We start from the raw sequence: 18,647 nt of genomic DNA, 5'->3' as shown, positions 1-18,647 counted from the left end.
GTCCAGGGTCAGAGACCCTGTTGTCTTCTAGGTCACTGTTGGCTCTCAGCTCTGTCACTTCCTGGCTGGGTGACCTTCTCACATTGCCTCAGCTGTTGGACCCGCAGTGACATCACGCCCTCCGCTCCCCCATCTTCTGCCCAGGGCACCTGGCACTGATCCCCACACTGCCAAGGTCACTTGACCCTGACTGCATTCACACCTTCTTAACACTGCTCTGAGCCCAGGTGGGGGCCCCTCCTTCCCTGTCCCTGAAGGCAGCCCCCCCCCCCCCCCCGTGTGTGCCTGCCGCTGAGAGGTGACTGCACAAAGCGACCTGCCCGACATCCTCTCGGTCTGCCTGCAATCCCAGAATCACACACCCCATTCTTCTAGGCACGATTCTGGGTGTTTTCCTTGCTGGAAGGGGCAAAACACTCAAAGACAAGAAATTAGTAGTTTTGAGGTATTTTATTGAAACAAGGTAGGCCAGCAGCTAAGCGAGCAGCAGGAGACTTCTGATGCCCACTGGCCCCCCCTTTCCACCCCCCACTCCTGATAAGAACCCTCCACCTCGTTCAAAGGTCAGGGTCTGGGAATCAGTGACATGAATTTGGGGTCACATGTGACAGTGGGAGAGGGATTTTCCCAAAACCAGGAGGAAGTAAGTTGAGGCTGAGGTGGCGGGAGAACTGAGCATGACCCAGCGGAGCTGAGGAATCTGAGACCACTTTGCACCTCTGGGTTCCCCAGGGGTGATGCCACCCAGAGCCCTGTCCCCAGGAGATGACTGGATGCCACACTGCGCTCCCCTCTTCTGCTCTCTGCTAACCTAGGGCACTGCACACTCTACTTGCTACACGACACTGGCCGCCGGGCTTGGTGGCCTGGGCAGTGGGAGGCGTCGACCTAGCCCTGGAAACCCAGCTCCTTGTACTTGGCAGCAATGTCATTCCGGAACAGCTCCAGGGCCTTGCTCATGGCGCCCTGAGCGTCTGCTCCAAAGTCGGGGTATTTGCTCTTCAGGACTTGGATGATGATCTCTGAGATAAACTGTAAGGAGAGGACAAGAGGCTGCAGGTCATGGGACTGAGCAAGCCACGAGGCAAGGGCGTCCACCCACTGCCCTTCTTTTCAGTTCCCAGGACACGTTCCCAAGCACGGACAATGCGTGCAATCGTGGTGAACCAAGTCCTTTAAACCCCACTACCACCAGGAGGCGGGCACCATCACCATCCCTGCCTTGTAGATGTGGAAACTGTGGCAGAGATAGGTGTGGCTGTGTGTTGAAGTCACATGGTTAGGAATGGGGCACTTGAACCCAGGCGAGGGGCGGCCTCTCTGGAACCACCCTCTCACCTCTTGTGTGCCCACACCACTGCAGGATGCACGTCCAGCCACAGCTAGCCCATGAGAGCTTGCAGGTAAGGCGCCTTACTCAGGGTCTGCTAACCTACCCAGGACCTGTGCTCAACCAGACCCCCCGGGCGGAGGCCGTCCTAGCGTGTGCGTTTCTCTCTGAACTTAGGCCTGATGATGACTATTGACTTAGGATCACACTGAGCAGGGCGTCACAGATACTGACAGGAAGAGGGGCGCTTAGTGCCCAGATGGAGATTGGGGCTGCCCAGAGCGCAAAGGCTCATGGATGAAACTGTCACAGTGCTTATCACCAGTGACTTGGACTTTGGTCCCCATACAGCCTTGGCTGCTGTACGGAGAGGTAGCATTTTACTGAGGAGACAACCAAGTAACCAGGTTAAGGTACCTAAGGAGCTGAGGTTGGTCCCAGAGACTGTGGACAGGCTCTTGCCAGCTCAGGAGTGAGGGTACAGCTGCTGTTACTGTCTTTTTCACTGGGCCCTCATGTGCAAGCAGAGATGAGAGTGGGAGACAGCAAAAGGGGGCACCGAGGGACACGGGTGTATCCAGAGGGCACAGGGCTCCTTTGCAAGCACAGGCCTGTGAAATGTGCCTCACAAGTCACAGATGCAGCAAAGAGGGTAGATGGAGCCTGGGTCTGTGGAACAGCCCCGTCCTCAGGGAGTGGGGAGAGTTCTGTGTCTGGCTCTGACCCTGCCTTGTGAGAGGACCCCCTCGGGGAGGCTCCTGGCCTCTCTCCAGGCCACAGCACAGTTGGCACCTAGGCCATCATGAAATGAGACAGCCGTGCGTCAGGGAAACCGAAGGTACCCTCAGCTCCCCACCGCTCTCTTTTGGAACCCTGAGCGGGAATCCTGCCTCTGTGACTCGGATGAGCTACCAGTGCCTCAGTTTCCTCATCGGTTCAGTGGGTACAACAAGGGCTCCTGCTTATGGAGAGAAGGGAAGCTGTGTATCAGGCACCCTTCACACTGAGGTGTTCGCTCAGCATTTGGACCCAGACACTGAAGCGCATCCTGTGTGGGTCCTCAGCACCCCGCAAAGGGAACAAACAGGGTCGGGGCAGGTTGCAGAGGAGAAACTGGGTTGAGTGGGGAGAAAGCAGGCCACTCCCACAGAGTGGCTAAACTGAGCTCGGCACCCGTCACCCCTCCTGCTGTGGCCGCCTACCTCCAGGTACTTGACAGGGATTTTGTGCTTGGTGGCGTGCGACTGGGCCAGAGGCTGGATCTCAGCCGCATGTTGCCCCTTCTTTTTCAGGATGCCGCCCAGGGCTGTGAGCACGGTGCAGCCGTGCTTCTTCAGGTCCTCCGAACCCTTCATCTCGTCTTCTGACTTCAGGTTCTTGAACTTGTCAAACTTCTCCAGGGTCTCGGGGTGAGTCTGAAACAGCCTAGGGGGGGGGGGGGCAGGGAGGGACGGAGTGAGATGTGTGCTGGCTGACGGCCGCTGGATGCCGGTTGTGTCCGTCTCTTCCCAGCTGCGTGGCCTGGGCCGACTCACCACGCCTCTGTATGCCTCACTATCCCCGATGAGTGGTGTGCCATGACCTGACCGACCTCAGGGGTTAAACGCGAGGTGGCCCACGGTGTGTCTGGCTCAGTGCATGTGGGGCAATTGCCTGCCGTTCTTCCTTTAGAATCAATTCCGTCACTCTCTTGGTCACCGAGATGGGCAAGGGCAGCAACATCTCTGCATCTCGCCCCAGCGTCTATGATATCTGGAGAGTGGACAGTGGGGGTGTGCTGAGGCTGAGCATCTGTGTGTGCCGCTCTGTGCTGGGCTCACACCCTATCTTCGGTGTCAATCCTACTCTTTCTGTCTTATAGACAGGGGCACGACTCTGGCTTTGGTTTGGTTTGGTTTCTCAAGACAGGGTTTCTCTGTGTAGCCCTGGCTATCCTGGAACTCACTCTGTAGACCAGGCTGGCCTCGAACTCAGAGATCCACCTGCCTCTGGGATTAAAAGCATGTGACACCACCGCCCGGCTAGGGGATGGGATTCTGAAATGGAATGTCCCCAGTAGGATCTCAGGGCAAGTGTGCAGAGAAGCCAGGTAGCCATTGGATGTGGGTGACTCAGAAGCCCCACTCCCCCACCTCACCCCTACCCGGCACCCCTGGTCTATATCAGGGTTGCCTCTACCACTCCCTGCCTGAAGACACCAAGACCTGGAATTCTAGACCACCTGGCTGGCTGTGGCTGGCACGAGACCCCTGTACACCGACGTAAGCTTTATCCTACCTCGTCCATTTTCCAGTGGTGATGGCAAGGGGGCCCACCAAGGGCCACAGCTGCTCCTGCCTGCCAGCTCCTGAGCTGTGGCTTCACCCAGCCGGGCACCCAAGCCCTGCTCTAGGAAGATGATGAGGGTTACAAGAGCCACCAACCTCCCCTGATGAGGTCAGTCCCTGATCCACTCATGGGCAAATAAAACACCATCAAGGGCAACGGCTTGCCCTGGGCCACAGCAGGTGGATGTCTGAGCTCAGAACTGGACCCTGGACAGGAAAACAATTCACAGCTGCTTCCCCCCCCCCAGGGCCCCTCCCAACATGTTTATCAGGATGACCCTGGTACCCAGACTCTTTGTTATCCTTACAGCACAGCTATGAGCATATGCGTTTCCCTTTGTGCACCGAGCCGTTCGGAAAGCACCTGGTCCCCATGGCCCCACAGGGAGGACCTATCACCAGGATGCTAAGCTGCTTCCTCTAACCTAAGAGCTAGGTCTGGCTGCTGATGTGCCACCTTGCTGCATGATCCCAGAGTTTGTGATCTGTCGATGCCCCCAGCTTGAGTTCTTTTTTTGTTTGTTTGTTTGTTTGTTTTTTGAGACAAGGTTTCTCTGTGTATCCTTGGCTGTCCTAGACTCACTTTGTAAACCAGGCTGACCTCGAACTCCCAGCAATCTGCCTGCCTCTGCCTCCCGAGTGCTGGGATTAAAGGTGTGCACCACCACACCCGGCGTGAAGCTTGAGTTTTTTTGGGGGCCTGGGGTTCCTTCCCTGTTCCATTTTCTCTTCCAGACCTGCCAGCCTGGTTAGGACCCATGGTGGGGGATGGGTGGCTTCTGAGGTTTTTGAGAGTTTTTTGTTTGTTTGTTTTTGTTTTGTTTTTTTCTGGTAGTATTACAATTTCTAGAGTATTCTTGAGATGTGATGTTCAAGCTGGGCACGGTGGCACACGCGTTAAGTCCCAGCGCTCGGGGGGGGGGGGGGTGGCGGGGGCAGAGGCAGGCAGATCTCTGTGAGTTCAAGGCCAGCCTGGTCTACACAGCGAGTCCAGGACAGACAAGGCTAACACAGAGAAACCCTGTTTCAAAAAAAAACAAAAAAACAAAAAAACAAAACAAAAACAAAAACAAAAACAAAAACAAAAAAACCCAAAACCAAACTAAACCAACAAAAACCCCACAACAACACAGGGTACAATGCTCCACAGTGGGGACAGGCCCATACCACCAGTGGGTGGGCGCTTGATATAGCCGCTGAGGTCAGCGGATCTATGTCCCTCTTTCACGTCCATGGTCGTTTGTCACAGACGGGCCTTCCCACCGCTCCAGCACTTCACTATGTTGACTACAGGGCCCCTCAGCGTGCTCATTCCATCAGCGTGGGCTCAGGAACGCACACGAGTTCTTGCTCTGTGATTCCAAGCCACGCCAAGGTGCCGCGTTCCCAGTGGCGGCGGGGTCGCAGCATCACTCTCCGGGAGCCCATCCAGAGCTGCATGCGTCACTGACGGCTTGTCTCTGGCGCCTTGTCCAGGGTCCCTGAGCTCCTGACTATTAATATCTAGCGACAATGACCCTTGAGTTCCTGCTGACAGATGGGAGGCCTGACAGCCACAGGTGAGCCCAAGGTCACCAGGCTGAATGGGGCCAGGAGGCGGCAGGAATAAGGGCTTGAGGCTTTAGGCTTTTAGAGACACTGCATTTTGGTGCTGGCTCAGTCTCCAGTGTCCTGTGTGAGGCGAAACAGTCCCTGGCCTTTCTGGGTCTTATCGAATGTAAACCAAACTGATTTCTTAGCTTCTGAAAGGCTTGCCCCAACCTTGCGCTCTCCCAGCTCTAGGCAGAATAGGATTAGGCTCGTTCACGTCATGGGAGAGGGTACAGGCCCCACATGGCCACTTGCTTCCCTGAGCCCCGACTAATGGAGTCTGGAGTGGTCCAGAGCCCACCCCCTTGGGTTCCCCAGAGCACGCCTGGCTCAGCCCCTGTGGAAGGGACCAAGGATGTGTTCTTGGGGTTCCTTTTCTTCTTCATCCTGTTGCTAGGCGACCGGGCCAGGCTCAGCATGCAGGCAGTCAGGCTGGTCAGGGAAGGGAGGCTGCCTTTCTGCTGGCCTCTAAACAGCCACCTATTTAGACCCCGGCCTAGGAGCACATCAGGTGGTGGGTAGAAGGGTCACCAAGCACCGGCCACAGCCACATAGCCTGAACTTGAATCCTGTCTGCATTCCTGCTAGCTGTGTGATCTGGGGCAAGTTGCTAAACCTCTCGGTTACATGAGTTCATAAGGGTGATCCAACCCAGGGGCTCACTCTGGGAGACTCCCTTCCTCTCTCTGCTGTCACCACCATTATCGCTGCCAGGAGTCTTAGGTGGCCTGTCACCGACACAGGCTTCCTGCGGCTCTGTGAGTCAGTTCTCTCATTATGTGAAAAGTTGCTGCCACTGCTAGTCATTTCCAAACCGTTCCAAAATCCTTTCCCCAACAAAAAATGTCGTCATAAGGGTTGGGGAGATGGCTCAGTAGTTAAGAGCACTTACCACTCTCCCAAAGGACCTGAGTTCAATTCCCAGCACCCACGTGACAGCTCACAACCATCTGTAACTCCATTTCCAGGGGATCCAACGCCCTCCACTGGCCTCTTTGGGTACTGCATGCACATGATGCACATCCATATATTCAGGCAAAACACTCACAAGCATTAAATAAGTAAGTCTTTTTTTTTTTTTAATGCAGGTGTAAACCAGGCGTGGTGGTGCACAACTTTAATCCCAGCACTCAGGGAGGCAGAGGCAGGCAGATTGCTGTGAGTTCGAGGCCAGCCTGGTCTACAAAGTGAGTCCAGGACAGCCAAGGCTACACAGAGAGACCCTGTCTCAAAAAGCCTAAATAAATAAATAAATAAATAAATAAATAAATGAATAAATGCAGGTTTAGATGAGCCAGAAAATATATGGACAGGAAGAAATGAAGTAGTTCTCAGAGGGAACAGCCTCTTCCAGCTGGAGCCCACAGCTTAGCTAGCTGTGGGATCTCCTTGTTCTAGGACTCTGTGCTTACCAGCCCAGGACTCAGAGTTCTGCTTAGGTACTTGCCGAAATGACCTTGCTGAGGTCAGCAGACAAGGCTGGGGTCAGTGTCTGAGACAGGCCAGGAGCCCAGAGCCTATGAGACAATAGCAGCCTTAAGAGTTGGCATGCCACCTGGGAGGCCACCTCCCTGTCCCCCCCCCCCACACAGGAGAGGGCAGGAGCAGCTGGTGTGGCCCCATGACTCAAGCCTGAGACAAGGTGGGGTTTCTTGTCCTTGGGGCCTCCCAGCGTCAGCAGTCTGGGCATCATGTCCCACCTGGCCCTGCATCCTGGCAGGCCTCAATTACTCCCCTGGGAAGAGAAGAGGATCTCTCTAATGGCACAATACCCTAGGTCTCCTTCAAGCCTTTAGATCACTGCCCAAGGCCTGGCAGCCTTAGGGTCATGCAAAACTATTCTACCAACCCTGCCCCCAGTAACCTGCTGGCCACAGCAAAGAAGGGCAGGGACTCTGAATGCCAGGGCAGGGGTCTCACAGACCGTGGCAAACAGTCCAAGGCAGAAATATGGCCTAGTGAAGGGAAACAATTTGTCCAAGTTCACACAGGAAATCTGTGGCCTAGGAATTGATCCCAATTTGAGATGTGGGTTAGTCCAGGTAGAAGGGCCTGTAGGCCCAGCATCTAAAGAGGAAGAAGCTGAGATACCTAGGTGTTCCCAAAAGCTGATGAGCCTCCTTCCCGTATGGCTGCCTAAAGGGCTCTGACCTCGGATGACCTTGCTCCCCAAGCAGAGGGGTTAGCAACAGACAAAATCTAAGGGAGTGATGCAAGACCATCGAGATCAGGAGGGAAACTCACCCTGGATCATAAGTAGCAAGGAATTCATTTTCAAGCCACAGCTTCAAGGACATTGCAGAGGCTGATGGCAACAGAGCCACCTCCTCCCTAGGCCAAAAATGAGCAGCTCACGTATCTCACCAGGCTTCTGAGCCAGCCGAGCCCGGAGCCCAGGGAAGAGCCGCAGCCTCTGGGTGAGCAGTGAGGAGAGAGGCCCTTTTCATGAGCCTCAGCCCTTGCCCAGGCTCAGAATGTGTGATTTTTCTGGGCCTATCTAGGAGTGCCTTGCAGCAGAAGGCAACCACATGATCCAAGCTTTCAGCCCATACTAACAGACAAGGTCTTCACAGGCCTCGTTGCCGTGATAAGATTCTTCTGGAGGGCTGTGTAATGCTGAAGCTTGCTTTGGTTCTTGGCATCAGCTGAGATTGGTGGTCCCCTTTTCCCTTTCCTTAGTCCAATCCCCAGCACTCAGAAGCAAATGAAATCCAACCTCATCATTGCGGCCAACTGGTCTACCCTGCCAGCTTTCCCCTTGGAGCCATACACTGGTGACCCTTACAGAACAGGTAAAGGGATGAGGGTCCGTCCCTTCCTCTTACCTGATGAGGACTTCCTGCCCATGGCCGGCAAGGTCGGTCTCCACCTTCCCCCAGGCACTCAGCACCAGCTGCCACTCGCCATCACTAAGCCCCATGGCAGATTTTGAAGAGGACAAAAAGAGTGAGTGTGGGCCGGCTGTCAGCTGGGGTTTGAGGCCACCTGGTGCTTGAAGGGCTTTTATACCTTCCTGGATGCTAGTCTGGCCAGGATCACTGGGTGCCACCCTCCTCAACCCCCCGCCCCCTAGGGGTCTAATCTCTGCCTTTCTCTGGCCCTCACATGGGCAGCTATTTTGGGGCAAGTGCCATTGTGGGGAGCTAGGACAGCTTGGGGCAATAGGGGGTGGGGAGTGGGAAGCAGCCAGGCCACTGTCTGGACTTGCACAAGCCCACAGAAAGGGCACCGAAGCCACTGCCAGCAGCTGAAACCCAATTCTCCCCCTGTCTGCTGCCCCAAGGGGACTTGTCATGTTCCAAAGCTTGGGCACAGGCATCTTGCTGGCCCCCAGAAGTCCCCTCCTCTCACTTTGTGACGACTTTTCTTTTTTATTTATTACGTGTGTGCGCGTACACGCATGCATGTGTGTGCCACAGGATGTTTGTAGAGGTCAAAAGACAACATTCAAGAGTCAATTATTTCCTTTCAGAAAGGACCTTACTCAGATCCCCAGCCTTGGTGGCAAACCCTTGTGGCCACTGAGCCATCTTGCCAGCCATCTTCTTACTTCCCTGGTACTCCAAGCCTAGCCGGAAGTGGTAAAAAGGAGACTCAAGGGGCTTGTGCGTGTGGCTGGAGCAACCTAGACAAGTCTTTGACTTAAGGACTGCCCAGCTCTGGGCCTGCTCCACTCTCCCTGCTCCCTCGGAAAGGTTGTGCTACCATGCTTCATAAAAAACCCTCAGCTCCTCGCTTTACTTGTGGTCTCCCACGATGGCCCTTGCCGCACCACATGGCACTTCCGGCAGGGTGGTGGCTGCCAGCACTCTCAGACTCTGCCTGGCACGGGCCCTCTTCTTTCTGCCTAGTTCTTGCAATCCCCCAAGGACCCCTAAGGGTGAGCACTGACATGGTCCCCAGGATGAATCACACAGCTGGCATTTGCTTCTCGAGAGTCTGGGCCCACAGTTCACGCTCTTGAAAACCTTATCTGGGGGCTACAGAGATGGCTCAGTGGGTAAAGACACTTTAGCATCCTCAGGGCCCACATGGTGGAAGAAAACTGACTCCTGAAAGCTGCCTTTTGAATTCTGTCTCTGTCTCTGTCTCTGTCTCTGTCTCTGTGTCTCTGTGTCTCTGTGTCTCTGTCTCTCTCTCTCTCTCTCTCTCTCTCTCTCTCTCTGTGTGTGTGTGTCCACCTGCCCACCCACCCACCCATACACACACACACACACATACACACTAAAACTTTAAATAATATTAGACAGGTGGCTTTATAAGAAAGCAGAGCCCAGGCTGAGTCCCATCTACCTGTCCAGCTACCCATGTTTCTCCTGTTTATTAGCCAGCCAGCAGCCAGCTATTAGTACCCTTCCGTTTATGCATCTGTCCACACCCACCAATTATTACTCATCAATCAATGCATCATCCATCTACCCACCACCGGTCATCCATTACCCATCAATCTACCCATAATTTATTATTTATCATCCATCCTCCACTATCCACCCTTCATCCACATTCTACCCATCAATTATCCATTATCTATCTATCTATCTATCTATCTATCTATCCATCTGTCCATCATCCCTCCTCCCTTCATGTCCCCTCCCCCCAGCTACCCATCCATCACTTACCTACCATCTAGTCAACAGTCACAGAGAGCACATGGTACTGCAGCCACTCTGTCACATGCTCAAACAACAAAATTAAGGCTACCCTGTGGCCAACAGACTCACAGCACTCCCGAGGAGGGCACTCCATGCTGTGATGGAGGTTGCATGGACACTTCCATTTGTTCAGGACATTCCAGTTTTTGTTTTGTCTTGTTTGAGACGGAGGTCTCACTGTGCAGACCCGACTGGCTCAGAACTTGCTGTGTAGCCCAGGCTGGCCTCAAACTCACAGCAATGTGCTTGTATCTGTCTCCCAGATGCTTGGATCCAGTGGCTTTTCAGGTTTTATAGTGTCTCCCTGGCAAGGCCCGTCCAACTACCACGTGAGGAAGGGGGCACCATCCCACTTACAGCCTAGCTCAGAGAGAACAGACCCCGTGTGCCTGAGCACACCAGGTCTGCTCAGGCTGTGCCAGCAGGCACTCACTACCAACCTTCATGTTTCTTTTTTCTTTTTTTTTTTTTCTGAGACAGGGTTTCTCTGTGTAGCCTTGGCTATCCTGGACTCACTCTGTAGACCAGGCTGGCCTTGAACTCACAGAGATCTGCCTGCCTCTGCCTCCCAAGTGCTGGGATTAAAGGCGTGCGCCATCACGCCTGGCTTAACCTTCATGTTTCTTAAGAACAGCGCTTCTCAATCTGTGGGGCGCAACCCCTTTGAGGGTCCGTGGACCTTTCCCATCTCAGATATCCCACATATCAGAAATTTACATTGTAATTCATAACAGTAACACAATGATAGTTATAAAGTAGATGACAAAAATAATACTGAGGAACTATACTAAAGGGTTGCGGCATGAGGGAGGTTGAGAACCGCTGCTGTAGTGGGCCCTACTGAGGTGGCAGTGGGGAGCTACGGTGGGAGACCACGTAACTGTTCCCTTCAAGCCAGCCACCAATCGCACGTCTGGCACCTGACGCAGGGCAGCATCAGGACTCTCTACCCGATCAGCTGGTGCTGTCAGCTCTGACAGTCAGGCCTCTCTTCCAGCTGTGAACAGGGCTGTGGCTAGAGTCAGACGGGCAGTGGGAAAACACAACAGAAAACCTGTGAAACTCATGCCCACCCTGGGTCCCACCCTCTCCCTCAGGGATCTGGAGGGAGGTCAGTTCCCGTGAGCCCCCCCCCTCCCGCTTCCAGCATGGCTCTTGTGTGTCCTTCTGGAACATCCGCCATTTGCAGATGACTGAAAGACGAGAGCTGTTGCTGTTCATGCCTAGGCCGATGGCCACCAGGGTCCAAGCCAGCAAAGCAGGAAAGCAGAAGACACGGGCTTCAGAGTGGATGTCCATATACCATTCACCTGTCCCTTTGTCTACCCATTCATTCTACAGCCAGGGACTGAGGGCCTGGTCAGTGCTGGTTTACAGGAGCTGACCCTCTGCAGGCCCCGCCTCTCCACATCTCTGGTCCCTGAGAGGGTGAGTTCTGGGTGCAGGAGGGGAAGGCAGAAGGGAAGAGGCCAACTGTCCCAGGATGGCCAGACCACCTAGGCCACATGCTGGCGAGTGCACCGGCTCGCCGCCTTGACACCAGCCAGAAGCAGCAGGTCTAGGTCCTATCTTACGTCAGGGGGACACTGTGCAGGACTCGCACTTTACTGTGTGTCCCTGTGACAATACCTCCCAGCTTTGCTCTGTCTCCAGCTTCCTCCTAGACTTCTCTGGTGGTAACCAAAGCAGTTAAACCCTCATCGGTCCCTCAGTGGTGTGAGCCTGCTTGGGGAATCCTGTAGCGCCAATGTGTAGAGGAACTTTTTAAAAGCTTTACCATAAGCTCTTGGGATGGGATGGCATGGGCAGCTGTGTGTACTTACACATTGCCATAACAGAGCCTGCCTCTCGGTTGCTACGGAGACCTGGAGCCAATCCCTCTGTTTGGTGCCTGTTAGTCTCCCTGTGACAGCTGCATCCTGGCCAGTTGAGGATACCTCGGTGTGCAAAACTCCCTACAGCCTGATTTCCACATGCTCTTGTCACACAGGTGCACAGGCGGGTTTGCTAGACACCCACGGGACAAGCTAAATTCCCCAGCCATCCGGACTCTCTGCCTATCCCAGAGTGCTTTGCATCCCCAAGTGTGAGACTAGTAAAAGCCACCTGGAAAGGCTCAAGATCCAAGGATAAAAGTTCTCGTGTGCCAAATCCTTCTGCCTTGGCCTCTCTATAGCCTTAGTTTCTAGACTTCAGGACCATAGACATCTGGGGATGGGGACATCTTAGAATGACAGGGATGTGCTGTCTAGATGTTACAGAGGCCTTTAGTGTGTCCCATCCCATTCCCCACCATTGTCCTCTGGCAGCTCACTGATACGCTGCTAGGGTCAGTGAACACTTCCCGGGGCTGTACATTTTAATACTTTATGTTGACCCCAAAGAGTCATTCTCTTGTTTAGACTCCTTTGCTTCTGGGGTACAGAGGGCCTGTTGGATCTCACACAGCAGGGGGCGGGGCTTGCTAAAAGCTCATCTAGCCTTTTGTGTCTAGACTACATCTTCTGAAGATTCTGAGCCTCACCCCAGACAAGGCAAGCCAGGGGCTCAGTCTGTCCATGCCCACCGGGAAGCTATGTACCCGGCAGCTGCCCACCTCACGTCACTCAGGGACCCAGATCTGGGAACTTGACAGCCTCTGGGCAGCCAACAAGCCTCTCTTGGAAGGTCAAGACTCTCCTGGGGCTGAGGACACAGCAGGGTAGTGAGCACTCTGGCTCCTGGCACCTGTCCCCTCCCCTAACTTTCCTCCTTGGTCTGGGCAAGGCTTATGCCTGACTTCTCCACCTCCAGCTCAGACACATCCCTGGCCAAGTCCTCCCTCTGGCTGTCACGGGCCAGGACACCTGCAGGACAAACCTGACATGGGCAGGACCTGGGAAACCCTGATGGGGTGGAGGACCCCCAGGCTTTCTTTAGATCTCACAAACTCACCACCCACAGCTGGGGCTGCCCTTCCTAGCATTGTCACACTGACTACGCCAACCTTTTCCCCAGATATCCTCTGGAGCCTGAGCCAGCGACCAAGGCTGAGAGCGAGGGAGGTGCCTCACAGAGGCCAGGAAATGCACAGGGAGCTAAAAATACAGTTTATGCGTAGGCTTCTCTTTCCCTGAAGGCCCTTAGGGGCTTGTTGGAAAGGTTGGCAGGCACACAGGGTCTGCTTGTCCCAGTCAACAGGAGTGGCCCAGGGCACCAGCCTCCTTCCCTCTCCCCTTCTCCAGGCCCCCACCCCCACCCACTGACCTGTCACCTGGACGAGCCAGGCCCCCTCCACCGTCCCCCACCTCAGGGCGTGCCCATTCCTCTGCTTCCCCTTCACCTCCCAGGCCCCAGTGCAGGCTTAGCCCTCTTACAGCGCGGCTTTGGGGTGCAGACAATGTGGACAAGCAGAACCCCATTTTTACTCTGCGAATGTTCTAGAGCCAGGATCAGAGACTCACGGTTGCAAAAGCACAGGTCTTACTCCAGAAGTAAGAGACCATTTGCTTGCTCTGAGGCAAACACAGGCGACCAGTACTGAAAACAGTGGTTCGTGTCATACATACGTGTGTGTGTGTGTGTGTGTGTGTGTGTGTGTGTATGTGTGTGTGTGTGTATGTGTGTGTGTGTGTGTGTGTGTGTGTGTGTGCATGACATGAATGTAAACAAAAGTTCTCATGCACCAAAGCCCCCTATTCTTACATCTCCAGAGCCTTGGTCTCTAGATTCCAGCACCATAGACGTCTAGGGATGAGAATTACAATGACAGAGGCACGTTGTCCCGATGCTAAAAAGGCCTTTTAGTGCACCCCATCCTGTTCCCCACTACTGTCCTCTGCCAGCTCACCATGTGATCCCTGCCGGGGAACTGGAGACAGAGCAGAGCTGAGAGGTCTGTCCACAGGCACACACAATAAAGTACGAGTTCAGCACAGGGTCCCACTGACGTAAGGTAGGACCAAGAGCTGCTGGTTCTGGCTGGCGTGTCAAGGCGGTGAGCCGGTGCACTCGCCAGCATGTGGCCTAGGTGGTCTGGCCATCCTGGGACAGTTGGCCTCTTCCCTTCTGCCTTCCCCTCCTGCACCCAGAACTCACCCTCTCAGGGGCCAGAGACGTGGAACATGTGTGCATGTCATGAACACCATTCACTGTGGAACGGCTGTGTTCACTGTCTGCTTCTCTGTTTGTTTATACAGGGTCTCGTGTAGCCCAGGCTAGCTCTGGACTCCTCATTCTCCTCCTCTCCCTCCCAAATGCTGGGATTACACACATCCATCACCACACATGTCCTCCATGAACTTTTTATAGTCAGACAACAAGCTAAAATAATAAACCAAGGCACTTAGCAAACACACTGGTGAGGACGGCAGGTAAGCATGCTATGGGGAGCCCTGGGTTTCAAATCCTAGCTGAGGGAGGACATTCTTAGATTTGGGGCTGTGGGGAGTGAACAGTTTCACTTGGTAGATGAAAGATAATGATCAGATAAGGAGCCGTGGGCGGTAAGTGGCTAGGTAAGGAAATGGACCATAGGAGATGATGCTGGCTGTGGATCTGCAACACTCCAACTCTCCATAACCACAGGGCTCTAACCAGTCAGTCTGTACAATCTTCCACATAGGCGCCTTACATGGGGAACTTTCGTTCACAGATTTCCACAGACATACCCTGCTCGCTGCACACCAGAGCGTGCCTGCCCCCTCCCTCCTCCCAGAGTCCTTCCTTTGGGGTAACCACTTTTATAGTTCCGGCTCTTACACACGAAGAAACAGAGGCGTAGAAAGGTTAGGAACTTTGTTCAAGGTCAGCCAGCAAAGTCCAAGGAGTCTGTGGCCACATCTGTGCTTTGTGGCTCAGTGGTGGTCTGATTTTTAGTTCCTCCTTTTCCTCTTCCTCTTCTTCCTCCTCCTCCTCCTCCTCTTCCATCTTCTCCACCTCCTCGCCTTCTCATCTTCCGGGCAGCACTGATAAGCACCAGGGCTGGGCATTCTGAACGCTTATTTTAGTGTTTGGATTCAGTCCAGGGTCCCAGGGTCCAGAAGGAAGTGGTTGCTTTTCCCCTGGCTGTCAACTGGGGGGCCTGCTGCCATCTAGTGGCAAGTAGAAGAATTGCCGTTACCTGCCAGCACTCCTTCCTGTGTGTTTACTGCCCCTTGCCTGGAAGACTCCTTTTTTTTTTTTTCTTTTTTCTTTTTGCTCTCTTTTAAAAAATGTTATTAATTTATTCAGATTACAACCCAACTGTGTCTCCTCCCGTTCCTCTCTCCCTCCCGCTTTCATCCTATTCCCCTTCTCTAGGTCTATGACTGAGGGGGACCTCCTTCCCCACTATATGGTCATAGGCTATCGAGTCTCATCTTGGTATCCTGCTTATTCTTTTTTTGAGTGCCACCAGGCCTCCCCACCCAGAGGTGGTCAAATATGGAGCACCAGAGTTCATGTCAGAGTGAGTTCCCGCTTTCCACATAACTGTGGAGAATGTCCTCTCCATTGAGTAGATCAGAGTAGGGGTTCAATGTTTACCACATGTACTGTCCTTGGTTAGTGCAATAGTTTGAGCAGAACCCCCTGGGCCCTGATCTGCCAGTCATGATGTTCTTCTTGTAAGTTTCTAGGACCCTCTGGGTCCTTCTATTTCCCCATCTCCTATATTTATTTGTCTTACCTAGAGTCCTAGTAGGATGTCCTCACATCTATCCCACTCTCCTGGTAAGTGAAGACTTTCATGGGACACGCCTTTTGAGCTAGCACCCAATTATAAGTGAGTATATGCCATGTGAGTCTTTCTGCTTCTGGGTTAACTCACTCAGTATGGTCATTTCTAGTCCCGTCCATCTGTCCACAAATTTCAGGATTTCCTTGTTTTTAATAGCTGAGTAGTCTTCCATAGTGTAAATGTACCACAGTTTCTGTATCCATTCTTTAACTGAGGGACACTTAGGCTGTTTCCAGGTTCTGGCTATTATGAATAAGGCTGCTATGAACATGGTTGAGCATATGTCCCTGTTGTGTGCTGGAGCATCTTCTGGGTATATTCCAAGGAGTGGAATAGCAGGGTCTTGAGGAAGCCCTATTCCCATTTTTCTGAGAAAGCGCCAGATAGATTTCCAAAGTGGTTGTACTAGTTTGCATTCCCACCAGCAATGCAGGAGTGTTCCTCTTTCTCCACATTCTCGCCAGCGTGTGGTGTCACTTGAATTTTTGATCTTAGCCATCAGGGTCTCAAGGTGATCCTTTTGAGGCAGCGATTGTGGAAGGGCTGGCAGGCTGTGCCTGGCTTGTGGTACCCCTGTGGGCAGAGGCGACAGGTGGTGGAAATGAATGAGAGCAGGAGGGTGCCCGGTACCGGGGGAGGGGAGCCCTGTGTGGAAGGACCTGGCGGCCAGGAGAGGACTTAAGGGTGCAGAATTGACTGTGTGAGATTCTGTGGCTGATCTCCGGTGGCTGAGGACAGGCAAGTGGCCCCAGATTCTCTAATGTGGCAGAGGGAAGGTCGCTTTAGCAGGTATGTGAATGGCCGTGAGGGCCAGGGCGTGAGGCTGGGGAGCCACACGGCTTTGGTGCCATCCTAAACTATTTCTGCCACTCAGAGAAAGAGTGATAACCTCATGTCTTCCACCATCTGTAAAATGAGAACTTTAAAAAGTGTTCTTTCTAGCCAGGCATGGGGCGCACGCCTTTAATCCCAGCAGTCGGGAGCCAGAGGCAAGTGGATTGCTGTGAGTTTGAGGCTAGCCTGGTCTACAAAGTGAGAGTCTAGGACAGCCAAGGCTACATACAGAAATCTTGTCTCAACAAACAAAACAAAAAAACAAAAATAAGACAAAAAAAGTGGTCTTTTAAAAAAATATTTATTATTAGGTATACAGTGCTCTGCCTGCATGTACATCTGCAGTCCAGAAGAGGGCATCAGATCACATTATAGATGGTTGTGAGCCACCATGTGGTTGCTGGGACTTGAACTCAGGACCTCTGGAAGAGCAGTCAGTACTCTTAACCTCTGAGCCATCTCTCCAGCCCTTAAAAAGTGTTCTTTCTTAAGTGCCATTCTGAATATTGTGTGTCTCTGTGTGTACATGTCTATGTGTACGTGTGTGTATGTGATGTTTCTCTGTGTGTTTGGTGTGTGTGTGTGTGTGTGTGTGTGTGTGTGTGTGTGTGTGTTGCCCTGTTCTATCACTCTCCATCTTATTCCCTTGAGATGGGATCTTTCACTGAACCTGGAGCCTGTTGCTTTTCAGTTGGGCTAGACTGGTCAGCACGGCCCCACAGTCAGCCTGTCTCCATAGCCACCCCCATGCCCAGCATTGAGGTCACAAGCAAAAGCCTTCTTTTTTTTTTTTTTTTTTTTTTAAGGTCTATTTACCATATATATAGTGCTCTATCTGCATGTACAATTACAGGGCATCAGATTACTTTATAGATGGTTGTGAGCCACCATGAGGTTGCTGGGAATTGAACTCAGGACCTCTGGAGGAGCAGTCAGTGCCCTTAACCTCTGAGCCATCTCTCCAGCCCTACCTTTTCCCCTGAGTGCAGGAGTTTGGAACTCACAGCCTCATGGCTGTGTAACAGTCACTCTTATTTGTATCTCCTCATGAGTGTTAAGGTAGGGAGTGGATGCAAACACACGGCAAGGCCTGGTATGTAGTAGGGGCTCTATAATTGCACACTGTGCTATAAGGTACTGAGAAGTCATGAGAGAGAGACCAACACAGACATACATGTGTATTGTGTATTACATATAAATAGTGTGTTTACATGTATGTGATGTGTGTATGATATGGGGGGGTCATGCATGTCCTGACCTCCACCCAGGAAAACTCTGTGGAGTGAGTCTTCTGCTTCCTCCTTTGTGTGGGTTCCAGAAATGGCACTTTGGTCGTCAGGCTTGTGTGGCAAGTGCCTTTACCCATTGAGCCATTTGCAGGCCCAGAATGAGGGAAGGATATGTTGAAAGGAAACTTCTGGAATATTCTACATTTAATTACATGGGTTTAGAAGGCGAAAAGGAGAAGAGTGAGAGAAGCTAATCAAACAAGTTTAGAAGAGATTGTCTCCCATTTCTGAATGTGCACTATGACCTTGGCTTAGATCTTGTCACAGCCGGCCACCAGAGCCGCCTGCCCTGTTTATGCCTGAGCTTTCCAGACAGTTCTAGCAGGCAGATCGGAAACAGCAAGCCCACGCCTCAAGGACTGCCCCTCAGGCAAAGCTTTTCCTTTTTTGTTTTATCTGCATATAGGCAACACAGTCCCCCACCCCAGTTTCTCTATAAACACACCCTTAGCTCTGGGCTCAGCAGACACCTTCCCCTCTGCCGCTGTGTGAGCTGTGGGGTCTTGTCCAGGGTCATTTTTCTGGATAGCGTCTACAATGTCTCAGTAAGCCATTTTATTTCAGCTATCTTTTTGAAAACTTTTGGTGCAGCACAAAAACCAAAGCACCCAGGTTGGTGAGTTAGGGAAGGCTTGGTTGTGCATGACACCAAACTTCAAACAATACAGTCCCCAAAGATGCATTTAGTGCACAGCTACTGAGCTGTGTGTGTGTGTCTATGCGCGTGCGCACACACGTGTGCATGAGTGTGTGTGCTTGTGAATGTATATGTTTGTGTATGTATATGCTGGTACTTGTGTGTTGTGCACATGTATGGGTGCACATGTGTGGGTGCATGTGTGTGCATGCATGTGTGCTTGTGTGTTGTGTGTGTTGCACATGTATGTGTGTATATCATCTGTGCACCTAAGCCCAGAGGCTAGAAGA

At 52.7% G+C, this 18,647-nt stretch overlaps 1 protein-coding gene across 1 annotated transcript; it reads right to left on the bottom strand.

The window, feature by feature from the left end:
- Positions 1-435: 435 nt before the first annotated feature.
- Positions 436-8,238, bottom strand: MB (myoglobin). Its single transcript, XM_084751584.1, has 3 exons — positions 8,073-8,238; positions 2,533-2,755; positions 436-1,032 (listed from the first exon to the last, which is right to left on the bottom strand). Exons 1-3 carry the CDS (start codon positions 8,165-8,167, stop codon positions 889-891), a joined length of 462 nt encoding a protein of 153 aa, XP_084607710.1. The 5' UTR covers positions 8,168-8,238; the 3' UTR covers positions 436-888.
- Between the last annotated feature and the right edge of the window lie 10,409 nt (positions 8,239-18,647).

The sequence above is a fragment of the Acomys minous genome (assembly GCF_964271855.1).
Source record: "Acomys minous genome assembly, chromosome: 12".
Lineage (NCBI taxonomy): Eukaryota > Metazoa > Chordata > Mammalia > Rodentia > Muridae > Acomys > Acomys minous.
The sequence above is the reverse complement of the archived record's forward strand: the minus strand, read 5'-3'. Positions and strand labels throughout refer to the sequence as shown.